Source organism: Centroberyx affinis, unplaced genomic scaffold, assembly GCF_046629955.1.
Source record: "Centroberyx affinis isolate AG114_WGS23_722 - 3 ecotype Tasmania unplaced genomic scaffold, CSIRO-AGI_Caff_v1 ptg008327l_1, whole genome shotgun sequence".
NCBI lineage: Eukaryota > Metazoa > Chordata > Actinopteri > Beryciformes > Berycidae > Centroberyx > Centroberyx affinis.
The window spans coordinates 79,382-98,287 of record NW_027284140.1 but is presented as its reverse complement, the minus strand read 5'-3'; the positions used below and the strand labels follow the sequence as shown (position 1 = coordinate 98,287).

The 18,906-nt window shown below is 42.7% G+C and overlaps 1 protein-coding gene across 3 annotated transcripts; it reads left to right on the top strand.

Moving 5' to 3' along the window:
- Positions 1-1,117: 1,117 nt before the first annotated feature.
- Positions 1,118-18,774, top strand: etnk1 (ethanolamine kinase 1). Of its 3 annotated transcripts, none has more exons than XM_071514252.1 (8): positions 1,118-1,349; positions 3,244-3,503; positions 3,678-3,788; positions 7,390-7,532; positions 11,837-11,920; positions 12,516-12,676; positions 14,727-14,800; positions 15,076-18,774. In XM_071514252.1, exons 1-8 carry the CDS (start codon positions 1,203-1,205, stop codon positions 15,146-15,148), a joined length of 1,053 nt encoding a protein of 350 aa, XP_071370353.1. In that variant the 5' UTR covers positions 1,118-1,202; the 3' UTR covers positions 15,149-18,774. The 3 variants fall into 3 exon arrangements, with proteins under 3 accessions (XP_071370353.1, XP_071370352.1, XP_071370354.1); XM_071514251.1 differs by having other exon boundaries at positions 3,678-3,818; positions 15,076-18,773; XM_071514253.1 differs by lacking the exon at positions 3,678-3,788 and having other exon boundaries at positions 15,076-18,772.
- Positions 18,775-18,906: the final 132 nt, after the last annotated feature.

The window sequence follows — 18,906 nt, the reverse complement described above, 5'->3', positions numbered from 1 at the left end:
GGTTTTGAATACTGGGGACAAAGTAACACTCCAGTCTCAATGTGGTCCGACCAGACAGAACACTCCCTTAAACCCATTAAAATAACCTTACATTTTCATTAACTTGCATTAACTCACCCCTTAATTCATGCACAATCCCCTTAAAATTAATTAAGGGAATTATTAATGGAGGGACCCCATCAAAACCACCTTAAACACCCCTCAATATTGATTCAGGGAGACAGGAACTTTTCATTAATAACTCATTAATAACCATGTAAATGCACAAAAGGAATTAAAAATCCCTTAATTACTAGTGTCTCCATGAATAAATACCTTAAAAACCCATGATACTAACCTTACTTTTTTTTTAAAAGCTATGTTATTTTTAATGGATAATTAATGTTTATGTAATTGAGACATTAAGGACATTTCAGGGATACAAATAAGGGGTTTGGTTTAGTGATTAGACTGGGAACTCCTGGCAGCAGTGTAGTGGGGAGTAAGAGTAAGTGGGTACGGCTCTAGAAAAGCATTAATTTATGCCTTTCCCCTTAAAATGCCCTATGTTCATATAACTAGTTGTATCATAGTCAGTATGATGTGTTACTTTAAGATTTACGTCAGGGCGGACAGAGTGACTTTAGGAGCGTTTACCCTCATATATCCCTGACCTTCTCGACGTTTCTGACATATTTAAAACGCTTAGACCGACACAAAGCTCAGCTCATTGATTCAAGTAGATTACGGATGTCTCGACACGAGCAGCGTATAAGTAAAGTGCGTCAGGCACCAAAAGAGCGCTTGTGTATGGTCACCGAGCACACCGGTTGAAGGTCTATCTTTAATTTGTGGGCTATTCTTCTTTTCTTGTCTAGGTTTCTTCTGTCTTTTGTTTATCTTGGTCGTTAGTCACTTTGTAAATGCTGGTTTAAAAAGCCATATATACATAAAACTATTTTTCTTAAAGAAGCTCCGTGCTGCGGTGTACGCTATGATTTTAAACAAGCGTTTCTAGTGAGTCATTCGATTTACCAGCATGCAACGGGCGGACGGTTGGTTTTTTTTTGGAGGTGGGATTTTCAGAGAGGCGTTGCCGCACACCGACTGCTCAAGACTTGCACCGCACCTACTCACATATTTTCATACATTTTGCCTTTTGCAGCAGCTCACTCGCTCTGTCCGCCGAAGTAATACAGTATTCCCGCAGTTGAAGATTCGCCATGGCCAACTACATTCACGTACCCGACGAGGCTCCCGCTGTGCCTAAAATAGATGTGACACTTGACGAGAACGACTACAGACTTGGTGCACTGAGTCTCATCAAGGAGCTGAGACCTAGTTGGAGGCCATCCGAGGTCAAAATAAAGGTATAATTTCTTTATCTCTGTATCCATTTCGCCATTAGGTTAGCTATTTGCTAGGTGGCCACTTAATTTTGCAGTTAACGTATATCAAATTGAAAAACTGACGTTATTAGTTCCCCGCACGAAAAAAATGGTAGTGGTCCTTTAATAACAGCAAACGTCACACGAAACTAACGTTAAGTCCATGTTATACGAATATTATAAGACATGAATGCCATAAAGTATGATCAAGTGACATACGAATATTATAAGACATGAATGCCATAAAGTATGATCAAGTGACTATAATATATCTGTTGACTACCACAGGCACACTATAATTCCCTATAGATAATTATAATTCCCTATAGTTTTTTTTTTTTTTAAACTAGCTAGCTAACGTTACGCCTTGGCAAATAAGCTCATGATCAAACTGTGGGAGTTTCTCTTGCCGCAGCCTGCAGCCCTCGGGCAAGCACTTACTGTTCAGCTATTAAACTCACCGACGTTACATAACATCTGGATACTGATATCAGTTGAATGAATACGATCATATGAAGCAGTGACTATATGCGAGCTAATGAATGTGCAGAGCAGCACCCATGCCTAGTCAACTTTTCACTTTTCACTTTTCAGTGTCATAGCATTTGTAAATGTTTCCTTATACGTTACACCACAAGTACAGTTATGAAAACGTGGTAGGAAGTTATGGACAAGTTTTGGATTTGGAAAGTGTGGGAACCCTGTCCGATACGCTCAAAATGTGGCTGGTTAACTGCCAACGTTTTTACCTGGCATGAAAGTGTTTAAGTCTGAATTTGATCTTTCTACTTTGAGGCGATCAGTGATCATTTGAATGTTTGGATATGTCAGTGTTGGAGTTCCAGATACAAGAGGTGTGTAGCCCAACGTGAGCCCGAATGGCTGCTTTTTCTGGAATTTCTAGGATGGGAAGGGAGGGTGGGAAGGGAGGGTGGGAAGCACATCTGAAGGGAGAAGGTGGTGTGTGTATGTGTGTGAAATATAAGGTTACTGTACCTGCACAGCCTATAAAGTTCAGGAAGAGGCCCAAAGCATGTAATTTTCTCAGGTGAAGCAACACAGCCAGCAATCAGAGAATGTGACTATTTGCATTTCAGTTTTGCATGAGTCTCATGACCTACTCCAATGGTTGAACTGTTTGCTAAGACCAACTAAAAAAAAACGCACAATGCGAGCATAGACTGCTTTTTACTAAAAGCAAACAGAGGAGGGAATGTTATCATGTCTCAAAGTTTCCAGAGAGGAGAGAGAATACGGACGCACATCAAGAGATGCACCTTAACCCCTGGCCAGAAACAGAATGGCGTGAGTGGTTTTCCTTGCCAGTGACAGGAAGGGGGTGTGGCGCTTCTCTTGGTAAACACAGTCAGAGGGTGGGAGGGGGGGGGGGCTGGTCACATGCTCTGCCACACTCCCCTGTATTCATCAATGGCCACAAAGTGGAAACTCAGCAAATGCCAGTCATTGCTTCCTCATACAAAATAAAATTCCTGACAGTCCTCTCGTTCTCAGTCAATCCCTGATACGTGTAAACGATTAGGGTTGGTATGTTGGGGGGCCGCCCCTCCTCCCTCCCCCAAAATGTTCCCAGCCTCAACACGGGAACATTTCAGCTTAAATCAACCCAGACGAGCCCTAATTTCCAGGGCTACATTCGTCCTCCTCTCTTTTGTCTTTTGCCAGATCCTGACTCCGCTCAGACGTTATGTAAGGCTCAAAACAATGCGGGCCTTCAGGCGGAGGACTGAAATAGGATGATGCAGAGGATGGGCCGGCTGTTGTCTAGCTGTAGGCTACAAGTTTGCATGCTTAAAACACAGGCCTAATTCTGCTTTTTGTCCTATGTACCTGTTCCTCCCTCTCCTTGTCTCTGCAGTTCTTCACAGATGGGATAACCAATAAGCTGCTGGGCTGCTATGTGGGCGGAGTCATGCAGGATGTGGTTCTGGTCCGTATTTATGGCAACAAGACGGAACTGCTGGTGGACCGGGAAAATGAAGTGAAAAGCTTCCGGGTCCTCCACGCGCACCGCTGTGCCCCGCGCCTTTACTGTACCTTCAACAACGGCCTGTGTTACGAGTTTCTGCAGGGAACTGCCTTGGAGCCTGAGCACATCCGCAGCCAGCCTGTGTTCAGGTACGAAATGTCTATGGTTTGTAATGCAGCATAGCTTCTGGCTGCAGCAGTCTGGGTGTTGTCTCTAAATGTCAGACACGCTCTCACACACCAGCCTGTTCCAGCCTGACTGCCCCTTCCTGTTTCTTTAGCATTCATTAAAGCCTCTTCTTGTCCCCCTCTTCTACCTTGCAGGCTCATTGCCAGGCAGCTGGCCAAGTACCATGCCATCCATGCCCACAACGGCTGGGTGCCCCAGTCTGACCTGTGGCTGAAGATGGGCAAGTACTTCGCCCTCATCCCCAAGTACTTCCAGGACCCCAAGCAGAACACCAGGTATGAGGAGCATGAAGACAAAGCCAGTCTTGCAAACAGTCTGGTTTTAGTTTAGCTCCGTGAAGGAAAAATATGTTTCAGAATAATTTCTACGACTTTCATGGAAGATAATGGGCATTTTTAAGGGCAGCTATCTCTATTTGAGTGACAGGTTTCTGCAGGTTTCAGAAAGCAAATTTAAGACTTAAAGACCTTTTAATTCTACCTAGAACTGAATTTAAGACCAGTTTAAAACCAAAATAAAGAAACAAAGCTAGCAAAACCAGCCTATTTCTGATTGAACACAACCAATAAAAGTTGTGAAATGATGAATGGGCAGTATGACATGAAGTCCAACTGTGTTCGTTAAAGTGGATACAGACAACTTTTCAACTTTCCCCCTGTTGTCCCCCCCTAGCGTTTCCAAGTGGTATTGTTGTTTGCGCCGCTGTCGCAAAGACAACCGCATCGCTTTCTGTTAGAGCCTAGCTCTGTGCAATAGAACAAACCATCTGTCTGCTTATCAACTCCTTGATCATAACACAATATAGTAACTTTCACTACTGCTCATTTTAGAAAGGCCACTGCAAGAAAACGTGTTCTTTGTTTAGATTATCAAACGGACAATGGATCATTTGTTTGTTTCTGGCTGCTAGCTTTAGCGTTAGCTAGCGACATGGCTAACGTTGCTAACGCTAGCTACGATAGCTAACGCTAGCAGCCAGAAACAAACATAGTTAGATGTTTGTTTCTTTTGTTCCAGAAACAAACATAGATGTTTGTTTCTGGCTGGTCCTGGCTTCCTTGTAGCTCTTGGTTCGTTTTCTGGTTGCTAGCGGTAGCGTTAGCAACATGGCTAATGCTACCGCTAGCAGCCAGAAACGTTAGCAACATGGCTAACGCTACCACCAGCAGCCTGACTACTGTCCAAACTACTACTGTCTAAAGCAAGAAACAATCCCAATTTGAACTAGAAACCCCGATCTCAGTGGTATGATAGAGGGTAGTGTTTCCACTGTCACTTCGGTTGTTCCACCGTCTGCCATTTCCGCCACTGGGGATAGCTACCTTTTTGTTTTTTGTTTTTTTACTGGGGGATAGCTACCAATAGCTAATGGACCTCTTTTGGTTGCGCAATGGATGATGCACTTCCTTTGTGCCGTAAATCGAGCCTTCATTCTCCCGGGAGATCGTGCCCGGTGGCAGACAGAATTGCATAGTGAAAGCGAGGCTTATAGGGAACCAATCTAAACGCAGATGGTGTCATTATTGTATAGCCATTACGCTGTACAATCAACATTTACTTCATAATGATAAGTTAAAGCAAAAAAGTTGTCTATAGGGTCTTTAAAGCGGATACAATACATATTTCTCCACTAGCCCTGTGCTGTATTTATCTAAGAGTGGATATACAGCACAAAGAAATCTGTCATTGCATGGTGAAAACACAATACCTCTAATAACTGGATTTAAGGCATTTTAATACATACTTTAATACCTTCAATTTCTGTCATTTATTGGAAGCCTTTTTCAGACTTTGTATGTGTGGACATCATGGACTGAGAGCAGAAAAAAGAGCTGTAATGGCAACATATGTCTCAGGATCTTGTGTGTTTATGTTCTCATTACCTCCACATGGAAGTCTGGCCCCTACCTCTCTTATCAATGAGTCATAAATGGTCCAAACAGCCCCACGTGTAAAGGCACAACACAGGAGCTAACTGACTGTTATTAAAAATGCACACGTCTCACATGTCTGAGGCAGTGTGTGGGATTCCATTCATAAACTCAGCAGGTGTGGCATCATTTCGTACCTGTGGACCTCCAGAGAGTTACACAAGTCACACTAAGACAACTTGTCAAGAAAATGACTCCGAGTAGCTCACTAAAAATATGCAACAACTCATTTACCCTAACATACTTAAACATAATTAACCGTGTTTCCCACAGGTTTGCAGTTTACTTCGGTGGTGCTGGGAGGGGTTTTTGACGACTTGTCACTGACATTTCATTACGCGAGCCCAGTAACTCTTTTTCAGGCACTAAACTCTCAGTCTAGTATATTGCTAATAGCATTGCAACATTAGCTGACTATACTTCCATCTTATCCATCTTATTGACGCTACATTTCAAACTGCCTCTTGCATCGGCACACAGACAGACTGCGATCCGAAGGAGCACAGATGCTCAGTGTTATAAATGCAATGAATTATGGTCATTGTAGTTCACTAACACACTTTTGGCACTTGGCAGCATTAAATCTTCATTGTTTGAAAACTGCATTGGCGAGAACTGCTAGCTTCATGCACCACAGCACCCAAAATGAGTCCAAAACTAAAATTTACTTGGCAGGCTGTTAGTTTACCTGGACAGGCTGCCTAAATATTGACACTGTAAGGGAAACATTGATTAAGATATGGTACGTGTTCCAAAGTGAACTAATGAGCCCTTACAAATAGTTTTAATGGATTATTGTCAGCGTTGCTGAAAGTTTTGGAGGTAGTCCCTTTTTAATTATATTAACAATGCTGGTATCGTAGGTTTATTATGTTAACTTTATTTGCACATGTAAATGATAAAACTGAAAAAAGAGGAGAGCACTAATCCAAAATGTGTGGTTTAAACAAGGAAATGCCAAGGGGCATATAAAAATATCTCACTCTTAAAGAAGGAATGGGGAATTAAATCAAGATGACAAACAGATAAATTGAAACCAAATGACAACAAACCTCAACACAGAGCAGAGAGGAACAAAAACAACAAAATGTCCGAGTATGCATAATATGAGAGCTGATTTCAGAGTGATTGTGTTTTACTTTAAAAGACAGATTCACTAATCTGTGTCTAAAAACATACCCAAGCAAAAGCAGGAATAGATATTTTCATAGTCAAGTACAGGTAAAAGTTCAAATTTTCATAAAAAATGTTCTCCAAGTATTCAAATGTTAACATTTAACTCAAAAATCTCAAATCTACTAAACAAACTAGTGTCATTTCTAGAGTCACAGGTGTGTGTAATAACAGATTTAGTTTGTTACAAAGTTGTATAGAATAGCCTGGAAATGGAGTTTTGAGTGAGCTATAATCAAGATTCAGGATTTCAGTTGACCTTTTCTGATTCATTTAACGAAGGCTGTTCTACAGATTCTTTTAAGACAAGCTCCCACTTCACTCAAATGTGTTTTATGAGAGACACAACTGTTCTCCTCTGATCTTGTGCTTGGCAGTGCTGACAGCTGTAGTGGGTTTGTATCCAGGCCCTAAAAAAGTATTGTTTTCATTATTGTAAATTCATATTCATTTGGGATTGTGCAATGATGAACAGTGTTTTTTTCCCGTTTCTGCCATTTAATCTGTGAATTGCGCAATGCCTCTCCATAAAATTAGGTTCTCTCTTTCTTTTCTCTCTCTCTCTCTCTCTCTGTTTCTGTTTACATCTTTTCTATTTCTAACCCAACCCTCAACTTCCCCATACTGACTGTACCTGCACCTGTCTTTCCATAATTGCTCCAAATCCTCCCACCTCCCCCTCTCTCCTTGTTCCACTCGTCCTGTCTGACTCTCACCGTTCTCCCCTCCCCCGCCCCTCCAGGTTGAGCACGGAGGTGCCCAGCCCGCAGCACCTCCGAGAGGAGCTGGTGTGGCTGCAGCAGAGCCTGTCGGTGCTCGGCTCCCCGGTGGTTCTCTGCCACAACGACCTGCTGTGCAAGAACATCATCTATAACCAGGAGGCAGGTGAGTATACAGCGCGCCTGCGCAGTGGTAGATGTTGCTCTGTGACTGTATTGTGTTGTAGTGTGTACTGCACTGGCCCCTAGACACAGGTAGGATCGCATTTACTGCACTTATTCATCCCTAGTCACATGCTTCACTCATTGTCACTGCAGTGTGCCGGGCCGCAGCCATAGAATTTGAACGGTTAGAGAAGACTTTCCATTTATTTGGATTTGTTCATAGGTATTTTCCCTGGGGTGCACACATGCTAAATCCTCATTCAAAATAAGGGTTGGCAAATAGAGCGGACTTTTTTAATATGCATTTTTTGTCATGTTCAGTATTATAGGGAAACTGAATCCATCTCTCAACGGGGCTCCATTCTGTTTTCAGTGTTTTTTACCCTCTGTAATACAGATTGTCATGTTCAAAATTAAGTGGAAAGTGAAGCCTTTTTCTAAATTGGGTTCCGCTCTATTTCCCATGCTGTTTTAATTTTGTCTGATCTACCGTTCTAATTCTGTGCTCAGACTGTAGTGCTCACCACTGCCCTTCTCAGCCCAAAACAAACCAATGTCATCACACCATTCCACTAAGAGGAATGCATACCGAGTTTCAGTTTCATTAAAAACGCCTGTTTTGGTGCTTGGGTAATGTTGCTGGTTTTGTTGATGGTGTGAATGTCGACCAACTTGACTTGAGTCAAAATTATTACCATTTGAACTGGGCGAGTGTGATTTTACCAGTCACTGAAAAGACATGGGATGGGGTGAGGGTGGGTGGGGAGTGTACAGGTGAGAAAGAAGATTGGGTGGGGGTTGAGAGCGAGGGAGAACTGAGCCTGGGAAGGGTGGGAAGGGAGAGTACACGGTTTCTATGTATGTTGGGGGGGTGGGAGGGGGAGCTGTCAGCCCCCTCGCCCGTTTGCGGCGAGGGGAGGGGCCCTTCTCACAGCTCCTTGTGTCTAGCCTTTCTCCCCTAGGAATGACAGCCGAGGCTGTGGCTGCCCAGCTCCGCCCCGCCCCGGGGGGGCGACGGAGAGAGACACACAACACACGCAGTCGGCTCTGAGGGCCCTCGCGTAGTCGGCCCACTGCTCAGGCTAAACGGGATGAGTTCATGGCGGCAGTACCCTCCTATGCAACTCGGCCACCAGTTGTCCCTCGGACTTCTTATTACTAGGCCACTTGCGATGCCGGTGATAACACAAATGTTGACTGATTTTACGGTTTGCACTTGCTCTCACTCTGAGCGGCCGCTAAATGCCTAAATTGTAAATCTACTCTCCGTAACTGCTCCCTACTTATCAGTTTTCCCATTGTTTTTTAAAAGTGCATTGCTAGAAAATATTTAGCCTCAATATGGATCGCTGGGCAGATCATATGACTCACTCAGTAGGACTAGAGAGGCAGAGGAGATCAATACTTCTATTTGGAAGTAATTTCTGATTAAGGGCCAGAATAGTTCTCTGATTTTCCCTTATCCTCATATCACGTAATGTTCTCCAATACAGCTTGCTTCTAGTGTGATCACATACTTCTTCACTGTGCACTCACCACACCTACAAATGACAACCACAATGGAATGAACAACACAGTGGAATCCAAGAGCTTCAGCTCCAAGCCGTAATTACCACATTACTGACCGCGCCCCACTCAAGCTGTCTAAACTCTCACTGTAGTGAATCCACTCCCAGTCATCCCACCAGCCCCCCTGCACATACACTTTTTTGTTGGGCTGAAAAAGCAGAGTTTTGACTTAAAAGCTGCCACGCTGCTTCCTGTGAGTCGTGCTCAGCTCTAACTGCTGAGTTGCAACCGCTCGTCTGTCAAATGCGAAGAGAGAGAGAGAGAGGCCACCACCACTTCCTGTATTGATAAAACCATAAAACAGAAGTGGTTGGAAATCGATTGTTTTTGTTCCTCAGTAAATTGCATGTTTTTTTTTTCATGAGACACTGTTAAAAAGTTAAAAATGTCCTTTCACACAACAAGTGTCATATTGCTTTGCTTCTCTCTCTCTCTCTGTATGCCTCTCAGCCTCTCTCACACTACAGGCTGGTTTTGTTTCCCTGCCTCTCTCGCTCGAGTCAGAAAAAAAAAAAAAAAATGCGCACATATTCTAGTCAGTCCCAGCGGCCACAAAACCTGTCTTTCAGCTGCCAACAGGAAGCCTCTCAAAGATTGTCATTTGCATAGAAGCAGCAAAGGTGTCACGCTATTGGGTTCAAAGTGGACCAATGAGAAAGGGGCATTTGAGGGGAGTGTGTGGGAAGAGGAAGTGTGTGTGCGAGTGCGTGAGGGGGGAAAAGAAAGGAAAGGGGGTTTGGCAGCAGTGCCTGATGTTTCGACACTGTGCGTGAGAGCTGAAAGAGAATGTGTGTCAGTGAGAGAGAGAGAGAGAGAGAGAGGGAGTATGTGTGACAGATGTGTTTGCCCCAACCTTTTCGTCTGCTGCACAGGGGGCTATAGCCACTGACCGGAGGTGTTCAGTTGTGTCCCGCTAGGACCTACACGGCGGCTGGTAACCCACCTCAAAGTGTCTTTCTCTGTAGTCCAGCACAACCTCAAAAAACTACACTTTTCTACCATAGACTAGGGCAAAGAAGCGAGCTTAGGGCAAAAAGATTTAAAAGGGAAAAACAAAACGTTGCAGAGTGGAGACAGAATTTCAATTGGGAATGCAAGGGTATTCAAAAATTCAAATCACCATATTAATGTCTCTGTAAAAAAAAAAAAAAAACGGAGCTAAACGTCTGCAGCTCTGCGGGAGTAAGGCTTTGTATTTTGAGACCGACCGTTTCATGCCGTTAACACGGAGTCCTTCACTCTGTGTTCGTCTTCGGTGTACGCAGATACAGCGCACCGTTTCAGTTTCCGCAAATGTAATTGGACAGTAACACGTTCTTTGACCTTTTTGCTCCATGCTCTTGTTACATTGGATATGAAATTACATAATGCGGGGAGAAAGGGCAAACTGTCAGCTTTGATCTTCGGCTGTTTTCACCCACGTTGAACAGTTAAAGAACGACTTTTTGTTCATGCTGTCCCCATTTTTGCGTGCTCAAAAGTATGCGTACAGGTTGAGCCTGCAGTGAAACTCTTACTGTGTAGTGTCTTTCTAGAAGTTTGCAAACCCATAAACGCCACCAGAGTCGGGATATCTTTTTGTCAGACTCGCCCCACAGCCGTTTTCCATTTAAGTGTTTATCTAAGAGTTGTATCCCCACTTGAGTAAATTACTCTTAGGCAGAATTGGATACATCGTCCAGCTATAAGTCAACAAGGTACTGAGACATCAAAAGTTGTGAGGGAGCATGGAGCTTAAGTATCAAACAGTGCGTTTCTGTACAAAAACTCTTCTAGTGTTGACTTTAATGTTTCTTTCTTATTTTATTGTCTTCCTCCCTTAGTCCCTGTCCTCAATTGCTCTTTCTTTTCATTTTTTCCACCTCCGTCTTCCTCTGTGCATGACCTTGACTTGTTTCTTTTTTTTTTCCCTTTATTCTCCGCATTAATCTAAAACAAACCTGCTCTGTAAAGTCAGTGTCCTCGTTTCCCCTACAGTGTTTCATCTATTACATCATGCTTTACGCATTCTCATCTCGGCTAATTTATCCAGGCTGCCTACTCGGTGGTTTCTTGAAGGAAAAAAAAAAAAGCTGATAAGTCGATTTTGTCTCAAGCCATAACATGTTTTTTACATTCACTCTGAGCGTGCTCGATCTCCGGGGCAGCTAATGTTTGAGGTTAACTGCTCCTGAACTTCTGTAGAGAAGTGCATGCTAACAAGTGAAAATGCATACAAAATGACATATCTCTTTAAGGCATATTTTCCTACTAGTTCTTAAGGAAAGTGAAAATTAGAAACGGAACATAAAAACCTGGAATTCCCCTCAGTGACTTGTTTACCAAAGCTTCTATTCTGAATGTGTGTGTTGCTAAACTCAAAAAATCTTAACAGCATGGTTACATTTGTCACTAAACAATGGCATCTTTGTGCATGTGTAGTTATTCTTTATTGGTATTTATTTCCGGGGGAAATACCCCTCTAAGTATTAGTCTAAATGTGTCTGTCTTAATTGTCTCATTTCTTTTTTCTGTGCCAGTGTCTTTTCCCCTGCAGCCTACTTCCCTCAAAATGCAAACTCTTACTCCTTGCCCCCAGAATCGGCTAACTAGCGAGCCAAGTCCAGTCAGTCAGGGAGATAGTTATGAAATGAAAAGCCTTGAGATTCTTGAGTTATCAAAGGGAAAACACAACATAATCATTTTCATGTTCCCTTCACTTTGTCTCGCTCTAAACAAGGCTCCCTCTCTTTCCAGGCAATGTAAAGTTCATTGACTACGAGTACGCAGGGTACAATTACCAAGCCTACGACATTGGGAACCATTTCAATGAGTTTGCTGGTAAGTTGAACTTGTAGTCACTGATAATGTATGAAGAGTTGTGTATGAAGTGTCCATTTCCGAATGTACGTGTGTGCGTGTGTGTGTGTCTGTGTATAAATGAATGCAGCTCTGTTAAGTAGGGCTGACAGAATATTGTAATTGTGATTTAAACTGCAATTCATATCATCACAACTTGTTCTTGTCATACTTTTTTTTAGAACTTTAAAATTGTATAAAGAAAAATGGTTTTGCTAAAAAAAACAACAACTAGATGTCAGTGTTCAGGATTTACTCAATTTGACTATGATTAATTGTTTTCACCAATATTGTACTTGATTCATGCACCAAAGATTAAAAGATTACCTGGAGCTCTAAAACACCTTGTTCAGAAATTCATTTTGGACGCTCCTCTCTCTCTTAAGCAATTAATTGCAGCCTCTGCAATTTGGAAATTGCAGAAGTTCATATTGCAGTTTCAGCTCTGCTGATGAGGCTTAGATGCGCTATTATTGGACATGAAAATACTTGTTAGTTTATAGTGCTAGCTAACACCCTGCCTTCTTGTGCCAACTTTGTGTGTCTGTGTATGTGTGTGTGTCTGTCTGTATTCCAGGCCTGAATGAGGTGGATTATAGCCACTACCCAGAGCGGGGCATGCAGCTGGAGTGGCTCCGCTCCTACCTGGAGGCCTATAAGGAGCACAAGGGGCAGGGCAGTGAGGTGACCGACAGAGAGGTGGAGGTTCTCTACGTCCAAGTCAACCGTTTTGCCCTGGTGAGAATCTGTGTGCCACATGCAGTGTGGAAGACAGCCGTTTACAAGTAGAGCACGTCTGTTTCTGGTCTAGAATTGAGTGTAGAGACCAACATGACGAGGGTGGCGAAACTCCTGACTTGTATATGCTAAGTGAGGGTGCGAGCTAGTTCTGCCAGGTGTGCATGATTTTTTAATGAGCCTTCTTTTTTTACTCTCTTTATTTTGTCATGAATAATCATGACTCTAGCAGGGCCTAGCTTTTCATGTAGGCTGTGCTCATATTTACTGTCAAGTCAGCCGTCGTGTCAAAGCATGCTAGTCGTAAAAATGCCTGAAGTGAACTTATATAATCCTAAATATTCACTGATGACACATCATGTGATGTCAGTCATGCCAATGTTTTCAAGGATTGTAATTCCTGTTGAGTCACTCCCTTATTATATTTGCTGGAGACAAGACTTTCCGGTCTGACATAACATGCATTTGTATTCTTAGTATGGCGTAATCATCCTGATTATTTTAGTTATTAGTCTTGATGATCTGAGGAAGAAAATTATTTCAGCATCTTGACTGTTTTCAACTACAGCTGGCGTTCTACATGAAATTAAATGTTTCACTATTCTCAATATGCCATTATTCTGTTATTATCCAATGTGGAAACTAAAAGTGCTTATACATAGTTAACTGTTCAGCCCTAAATCCTAGATGAAGTTTGGAGATTGGAATTAGCTAAGAGGCTGAAATGGGCGGGACGTTATTGATCTTAAAGTAAATCCACCACTAAATTTCAGGGTCACTGGCTTTAAGGACTTTGAGTCTCTTGCATATGCTTAAAAGACAGAGAAGAAACAGTTATGACCGCAAACATATGTGAATTTTAAAAGCTATTGGCCCAGAGAATCAGTGGAAAGTTTTCCTTATTGTTAAACACAGGCACACACCCCCAGGACAGAGTGTTTTGTGTGGGTTTTTTTTTTTTCAGTATCACATGGTTACCCATATGTCTTTAGTTTCCCTAAACAAACATTTCTCTTTGATGTGCCTCGAGGGCAGGGAAGGCAAAAACAGAAACGATTGGTAAAACAGACTTGTAATTGGACCGGGGCACAATGTAGACAAAATGTATCACCAGGTTAATGAATTAACTTTATGTATTGCCTCAGCAGTTTAACAAGTTGGTTAATAAGTTAACAAGGTATGTTAGGTAATAGACATGTATTGTTGTACGCTGTCCCAGTCTCTCTCATTGTTTGTAGCCACACATGCCCTTTCCCTTTTCAGTTTCTACAGTCAGTGACTCTCCTGTTGGTTGGGAAGGGACTAAATGACTTCTCAGAATTCAAACTGCAGCAAAATCCTTTCAGGAAGCTGAATCATCTTGTGTGCAGGCATATTATGCATATATTAGCTGTATCATGTGAAAGGGTTACAGGGGTGGATCTTGCACTTCTTCTACTGAGCAGCAAGAATCCACCAAATCTCAGAGTTTGTTTCTCTGAGCCTTAGAGGTGACCCACGCACTGAAAAGCGGGTCGAATTGAAAGGTGTCAGAAAGTTGCTGAGGACAATAACACCAGAGTCCCGAGGGCTTGTTGTTGTTGTTGTTAAGGGTTTCCAGGCTTACGGCAAGGTGTTGGCTCAACAAATGCAAAACCGTATAGCGTGAGGTGGGTTATAACCTGCGCTACCTGTTCTGAATGTGGGTGACGCGTGTTTGCAACCTGCTCGGTGACATAGCATGCATACGGGAGAGCAGTTAGTGACAACTGGAAACCCATGTGAGGCTCACCGCTCTCCCCGGAGCCACATTCCCCCTTGTTTACTGTCAAGAGGAAAAGAGGGCGATGTGGAGGATGGGCGAGCGAAGTGTGGTTGTGTTTTCTGTGTCAGCCGTTTGTTGTTGTTGCTATAGGGCTTCTCCTGGCTTTGTCCTCGCTTGAGTGAACTGTGTTGGGTAATTAGAAACGACATTCACTTTCAGGGAGTAACAGAAGTATGTGCTAATACTTTCTCTCTCTCTCTCTCTCTCTCTCTCTCTCTCTCTCTCTCTCTCTCTCTCTCTCTCTAGGCATCTCATTTCTTCTGGGGTCTGTGGGCTCTGATTCAGGCCAAGTTCTCCACCATCGACTTTGACTTCTTGGGGTATGCTGCAGCAGTTGAATCTTACTATCATGAACTATTTTATTTTCCTTTTGCATGTTTGATTCAGTCATTTTATCATATCATGTTTCAGAACAAAATGTTAAGTATCCAGATTGATATGATAAGCCATTAATATTTGTCTAATCTCAGTAAACAATGTGTTCTAAACAAGGCAATATTTCTGCATCTAGCCGACATTGCTCAGATAGTTACACCGTACATTTTTATCTTCTGGCTGACGCTGCTCTTCTCTCTCTGTGTCTCTCTCCTCTCAGATACGCAGTCCTCCGCTTCAGCCAGTACTTCAAGATGAAACCAGAGGTGGCTGCGCTGAACTTACCAGAATAAAATCCCCCGCCCCCGCCAACTCCTCTTCCTGCTGCTCCTCCTCCTCCTCTCCACCCTGCTCTGCACCTCACACGTTGACTGCAGAGCGCCATCTAGGGGTCTTTATAGGGAAGAGCCAGACTGAGAGTCTGTCTGATCAGTGCCTACGGGTCCCGTCTCCATCTCCTTATTTCTACAGAGTGAATGACCCACATCCTTCACACTCATCTACATTCACACCTTTGTCGGTCAGCAGCTAGCCTACATCATTTGTAGTATGGGCATGTGTGAAGTAGAAACTCACTCTTGAAAGCTTACTACCTACTACAGTCTAAAACCCACATGGCAAAATTTATTGCAGAAATATTAATGATGTTGATATCGGAGTATTAACATGATATTAATGGGTTGTATTTGTAAGGTGTATTTCCAATTGTTCAGATCACTATACAAATTAAGAGGGAGGTGAAATGTCTCCTCATTCACGACAGATGCATGGCATCCACCTGCATGATGGATGGGCAGCCAGTCTCGGGCGATCAAAACCTGAATCTGCCTGCCTTTTGACACCTTCCAAGACACTCATATGCACTCCCTGTTCATGAGGAACCCCTTGAGAGCCGGCCGAGCTAATGACCAAATTCGTAACACCGGAAAAGCAGCACAAAACCTGCTTTGTCTGCTGAGGAACCACGCCGGAAAACCCGTGCCGGGACGGAAAATGTGCTTTATTCATTGAGAAAAGCCAGTGCCGTCCCTTAACCCCGCGTGACTTCAACCCCACCCACCCCAAAAAAATCTCGTGGCCTGCCTTGTGGCTCTCTTTTTGTCACCCTTCCTCCCCCCCGGTGTGTTGTGCACTGGCGGTGTGCTGGAATAATCATGTAGTCGTCGTCGGTGTGTAGACGGATGAGGGTTTGTCTGTTTTGGCTTCCCAGACTGAAGGTAGCTACATGCATTTACAGGAGTGCATCTATGTTTACATCCAACCCCTCCACTGTATATAGGACTGGACCATTTGACATTTGGGAGATCAGTCACGATAACGCACCATTTCACTGTAACGTAGGCTTCATGTTCGTTTTGACAGTGGGATTTTGTCCTGAGCTTGATCGAGGACTAACTCGCATCTCGTTGTAATTTGAACATTCCATGTTCACGTGTTAGATAGGGAATTTGGCTGCAGGTCACTTTGTAAGACAGCGAAAGTCAATTACCAATCCGACACAGGTCCAAGAGCCACTGTGGTCTGACCCGTACAGCCAGGACTCCTACACAGGAAGTACAGAAAAAGAATGTGGTCATTTCCAGGTCAGTGGAAGTTTGGAAATCACACATCTCAAGCCTAGAATACAGTGGAACATATTGCTCTTTAGTTCTGATGAGCTTATGACTGAACGTTTCATACTTGTAGACCAACTGCCATTTCCCATATTGTAATATTTGTGCTGGGAAGAATAATTATCAGCTTTAGCGTGATATGGCCCTAGTTGACTGTTGCATTGCCGAGCCACAATCGGCAGACATCATACTGAATACTGACCAAAATTGTGAAATCCAGTTGAGAAAATAAGATCTGGAGAAAAGTGGAAAATGTGTAGGAACCCTGTCTAGTACAACTGAGTCCATTGGTTTTTCTGTTGGTGCTGGTCAGCTAAGTTAAGTTCACGTGTGTTTAGTTCAGCAATATGAAGCGACTCGGCTGTGAGTGGGACCTGAGTTCATTAGTAGGCCTGCTCCTCGTCCACGCAGCAGCCTGCCATCTACATGAATGGAGGACCAACTCCTTTGGTTAGTGTCTTTGTCTCCAGCTGACAGTTTTCCATCCCAACCTTGATACTCGCCTTCATCCTTCATATGTTCTATTTTTAAAAAAAGGAGATTTCGGAGGCTCTTTGTGAAAGTTAAGGAAGTTCATCTCTTGGTTACTTTAACAAGCCTACACCAAAGTGCTGATGTCTATTTTTTTTGCTTGTACATAACGCACATTGTATCTTTTTTTTCCATTTAGCAAAAAAGGAAAATAGAATAACGGCTATTATAGACTTTTTAAAATGACAGTTTTTATACTTATTTAAGTGAGAGAGTTTGGGAGAAGGTCTTGGAGAGTATGTGGGTGTTTGATGGTGCAGTAACAGATGACTCCTGGGCAAAATGTATTCAAAAAAATGTATTTCAAGTATGTGACGTGCTGGAAGAGCACTTGGTTTCCAGGTACTTGAGCAGTCTGAAAAGTGTAAACGACACTTGCAAGATAAGGTGAAATCAAGTGTTCCTCCTTTGCTCCCCAACAGTTGAAACATTTTCGAGTGCAGTTTTGCCCAGGCGCACTCTACTGTAACAACACTGAGTCCAAAGCTCCATGAAGAGATCATTAGTCAGGAGACAGGGTGGTCTGCTCATGTTCACACTCCTGTGTGGTTAATCTACCGTAGTGAAGGAGTAGATACTGCAGTGTTAGTCTGCCTGTGTGCCTGTAAAAGCTCTTATTTTGTACTTGCCTGTGGGTTTGAAGTTTGAAGATTATTAAGTCTCTTCTGTCTGTAATTCTTTGTTGTGTGTGTTTGTTACCGGTGAATTTAGATGGGTCGGAAATGGTTAGATTCGGACCTAATCCAGATATGAAATGTGCGTCCTGCGGCTCTCAACGGTGTAAATCCTCCATAAAAGTCTATTGAATGGTAGATGATTTGGTTTGGTTGATTTGTGTTATGTTACCATTATGAGTTTTGTTGGGTGCACATGTCAAGCTGGAATTGGGTCCTTGGGAGATTAACGTTTCTGTCTTGTCATTAGACTGTCAAGCCATGTTTACACACAAATGCACACACACAGTGTTTATGCAGTTTGTCAGATTCTACTGCCACATAATCGCGTCAGAATATTTGAATTTATTCTGCTGAGATATCCCCTTCATAATGTTTCTAGGCTGTCGGCCGGTGTCTTTTTTTTCCCCCCCTGCATCCATCTGAAACAGAAAGGAATGCATCGCCACTGTAACGTCAACTCAGCACTGCTCAGAACTTAAATCTCCACTACACTTCAGGAGTGTGTGTATTTAACATTGTAAAGAAATCTGTCTCTTCTCTGGCCGCTGTAGCATATGTTTATATGTACAGTTAAAAAAAACAAAACAGTGTAATATCTTTGCTTGTCTCAAATGTGAATGAATGTACATAGAGGGAGTTCTGTTATTTTTTTTCGTTTTCTTTTCTAAAAGTTGCATTAAAGTGAATAGTTACCTGGGGTAAGCTGTGAAATACCAATGCAATACTGTAAACATGCTTTGAAAGAATAAAGTCTATTTACCCTTACTGGTTTCTTCTTTTCCTCTTATCTCTCTTCAGGTTTTAAACAGGGAGTTCTCTTTAGAGGCGTGTTGTTGTGGCTAATTCAAGGTTTATCAGTACAAACTGGGAATTGGTTGTTAGGAGGCAGAGGGACAAACAGGACCTAAAAAAATTATTTGCAATGGATAATTTTACAGTTTAAAAAACAACTGCAACAGACACCCAAAAATATACCAACTCAGCATCTAAAATTATGTTTGGGGCAACATGACAGGGCATCGTAACTGCTAACAGTGCTTTAAATGAGACAGATTTCTCTCTTGATATTTCTAGATGTGTATAGTGTGATTTTTAAATGTTTTACATGCTTATTTGTCTGCATATATTTTATATAGGCCCCTCATTGTTATGTAAATTCTGCTTTGATTCAGTTTTTAACTGCGCAAGAATATAATAAACTCAACTCAACAAAGGGCAAAATGATACAAC

What these genes read in the sequence shown, in the direction of transcription:
- etnk1 (XM_071514251.1), top strand. Translation starts at nt 1,203, where the DNA reads ATGGCCAACTACATTCACGTACCCGACGAGGCTCCCGCTGTGCCTAAA. An exon ending in CATCTATAACCAGGAGGCAG is followed by an intron (nt 7,533 to 11,836) that starts GTGAGTATACAG and finishes CTCTCTTTCCAG; the next exon opens with GCAATGTAAAGTTCATTGAC. An exon ending in CCATTTCAATGAGTTTGCTG is followed by an intron (nt 11,921 to 12,515) that starts GTAAGTTGAACT and finishes TCTGTATTCCAG; the next exon opens with GCCTGAATGAGGTGGATTAT.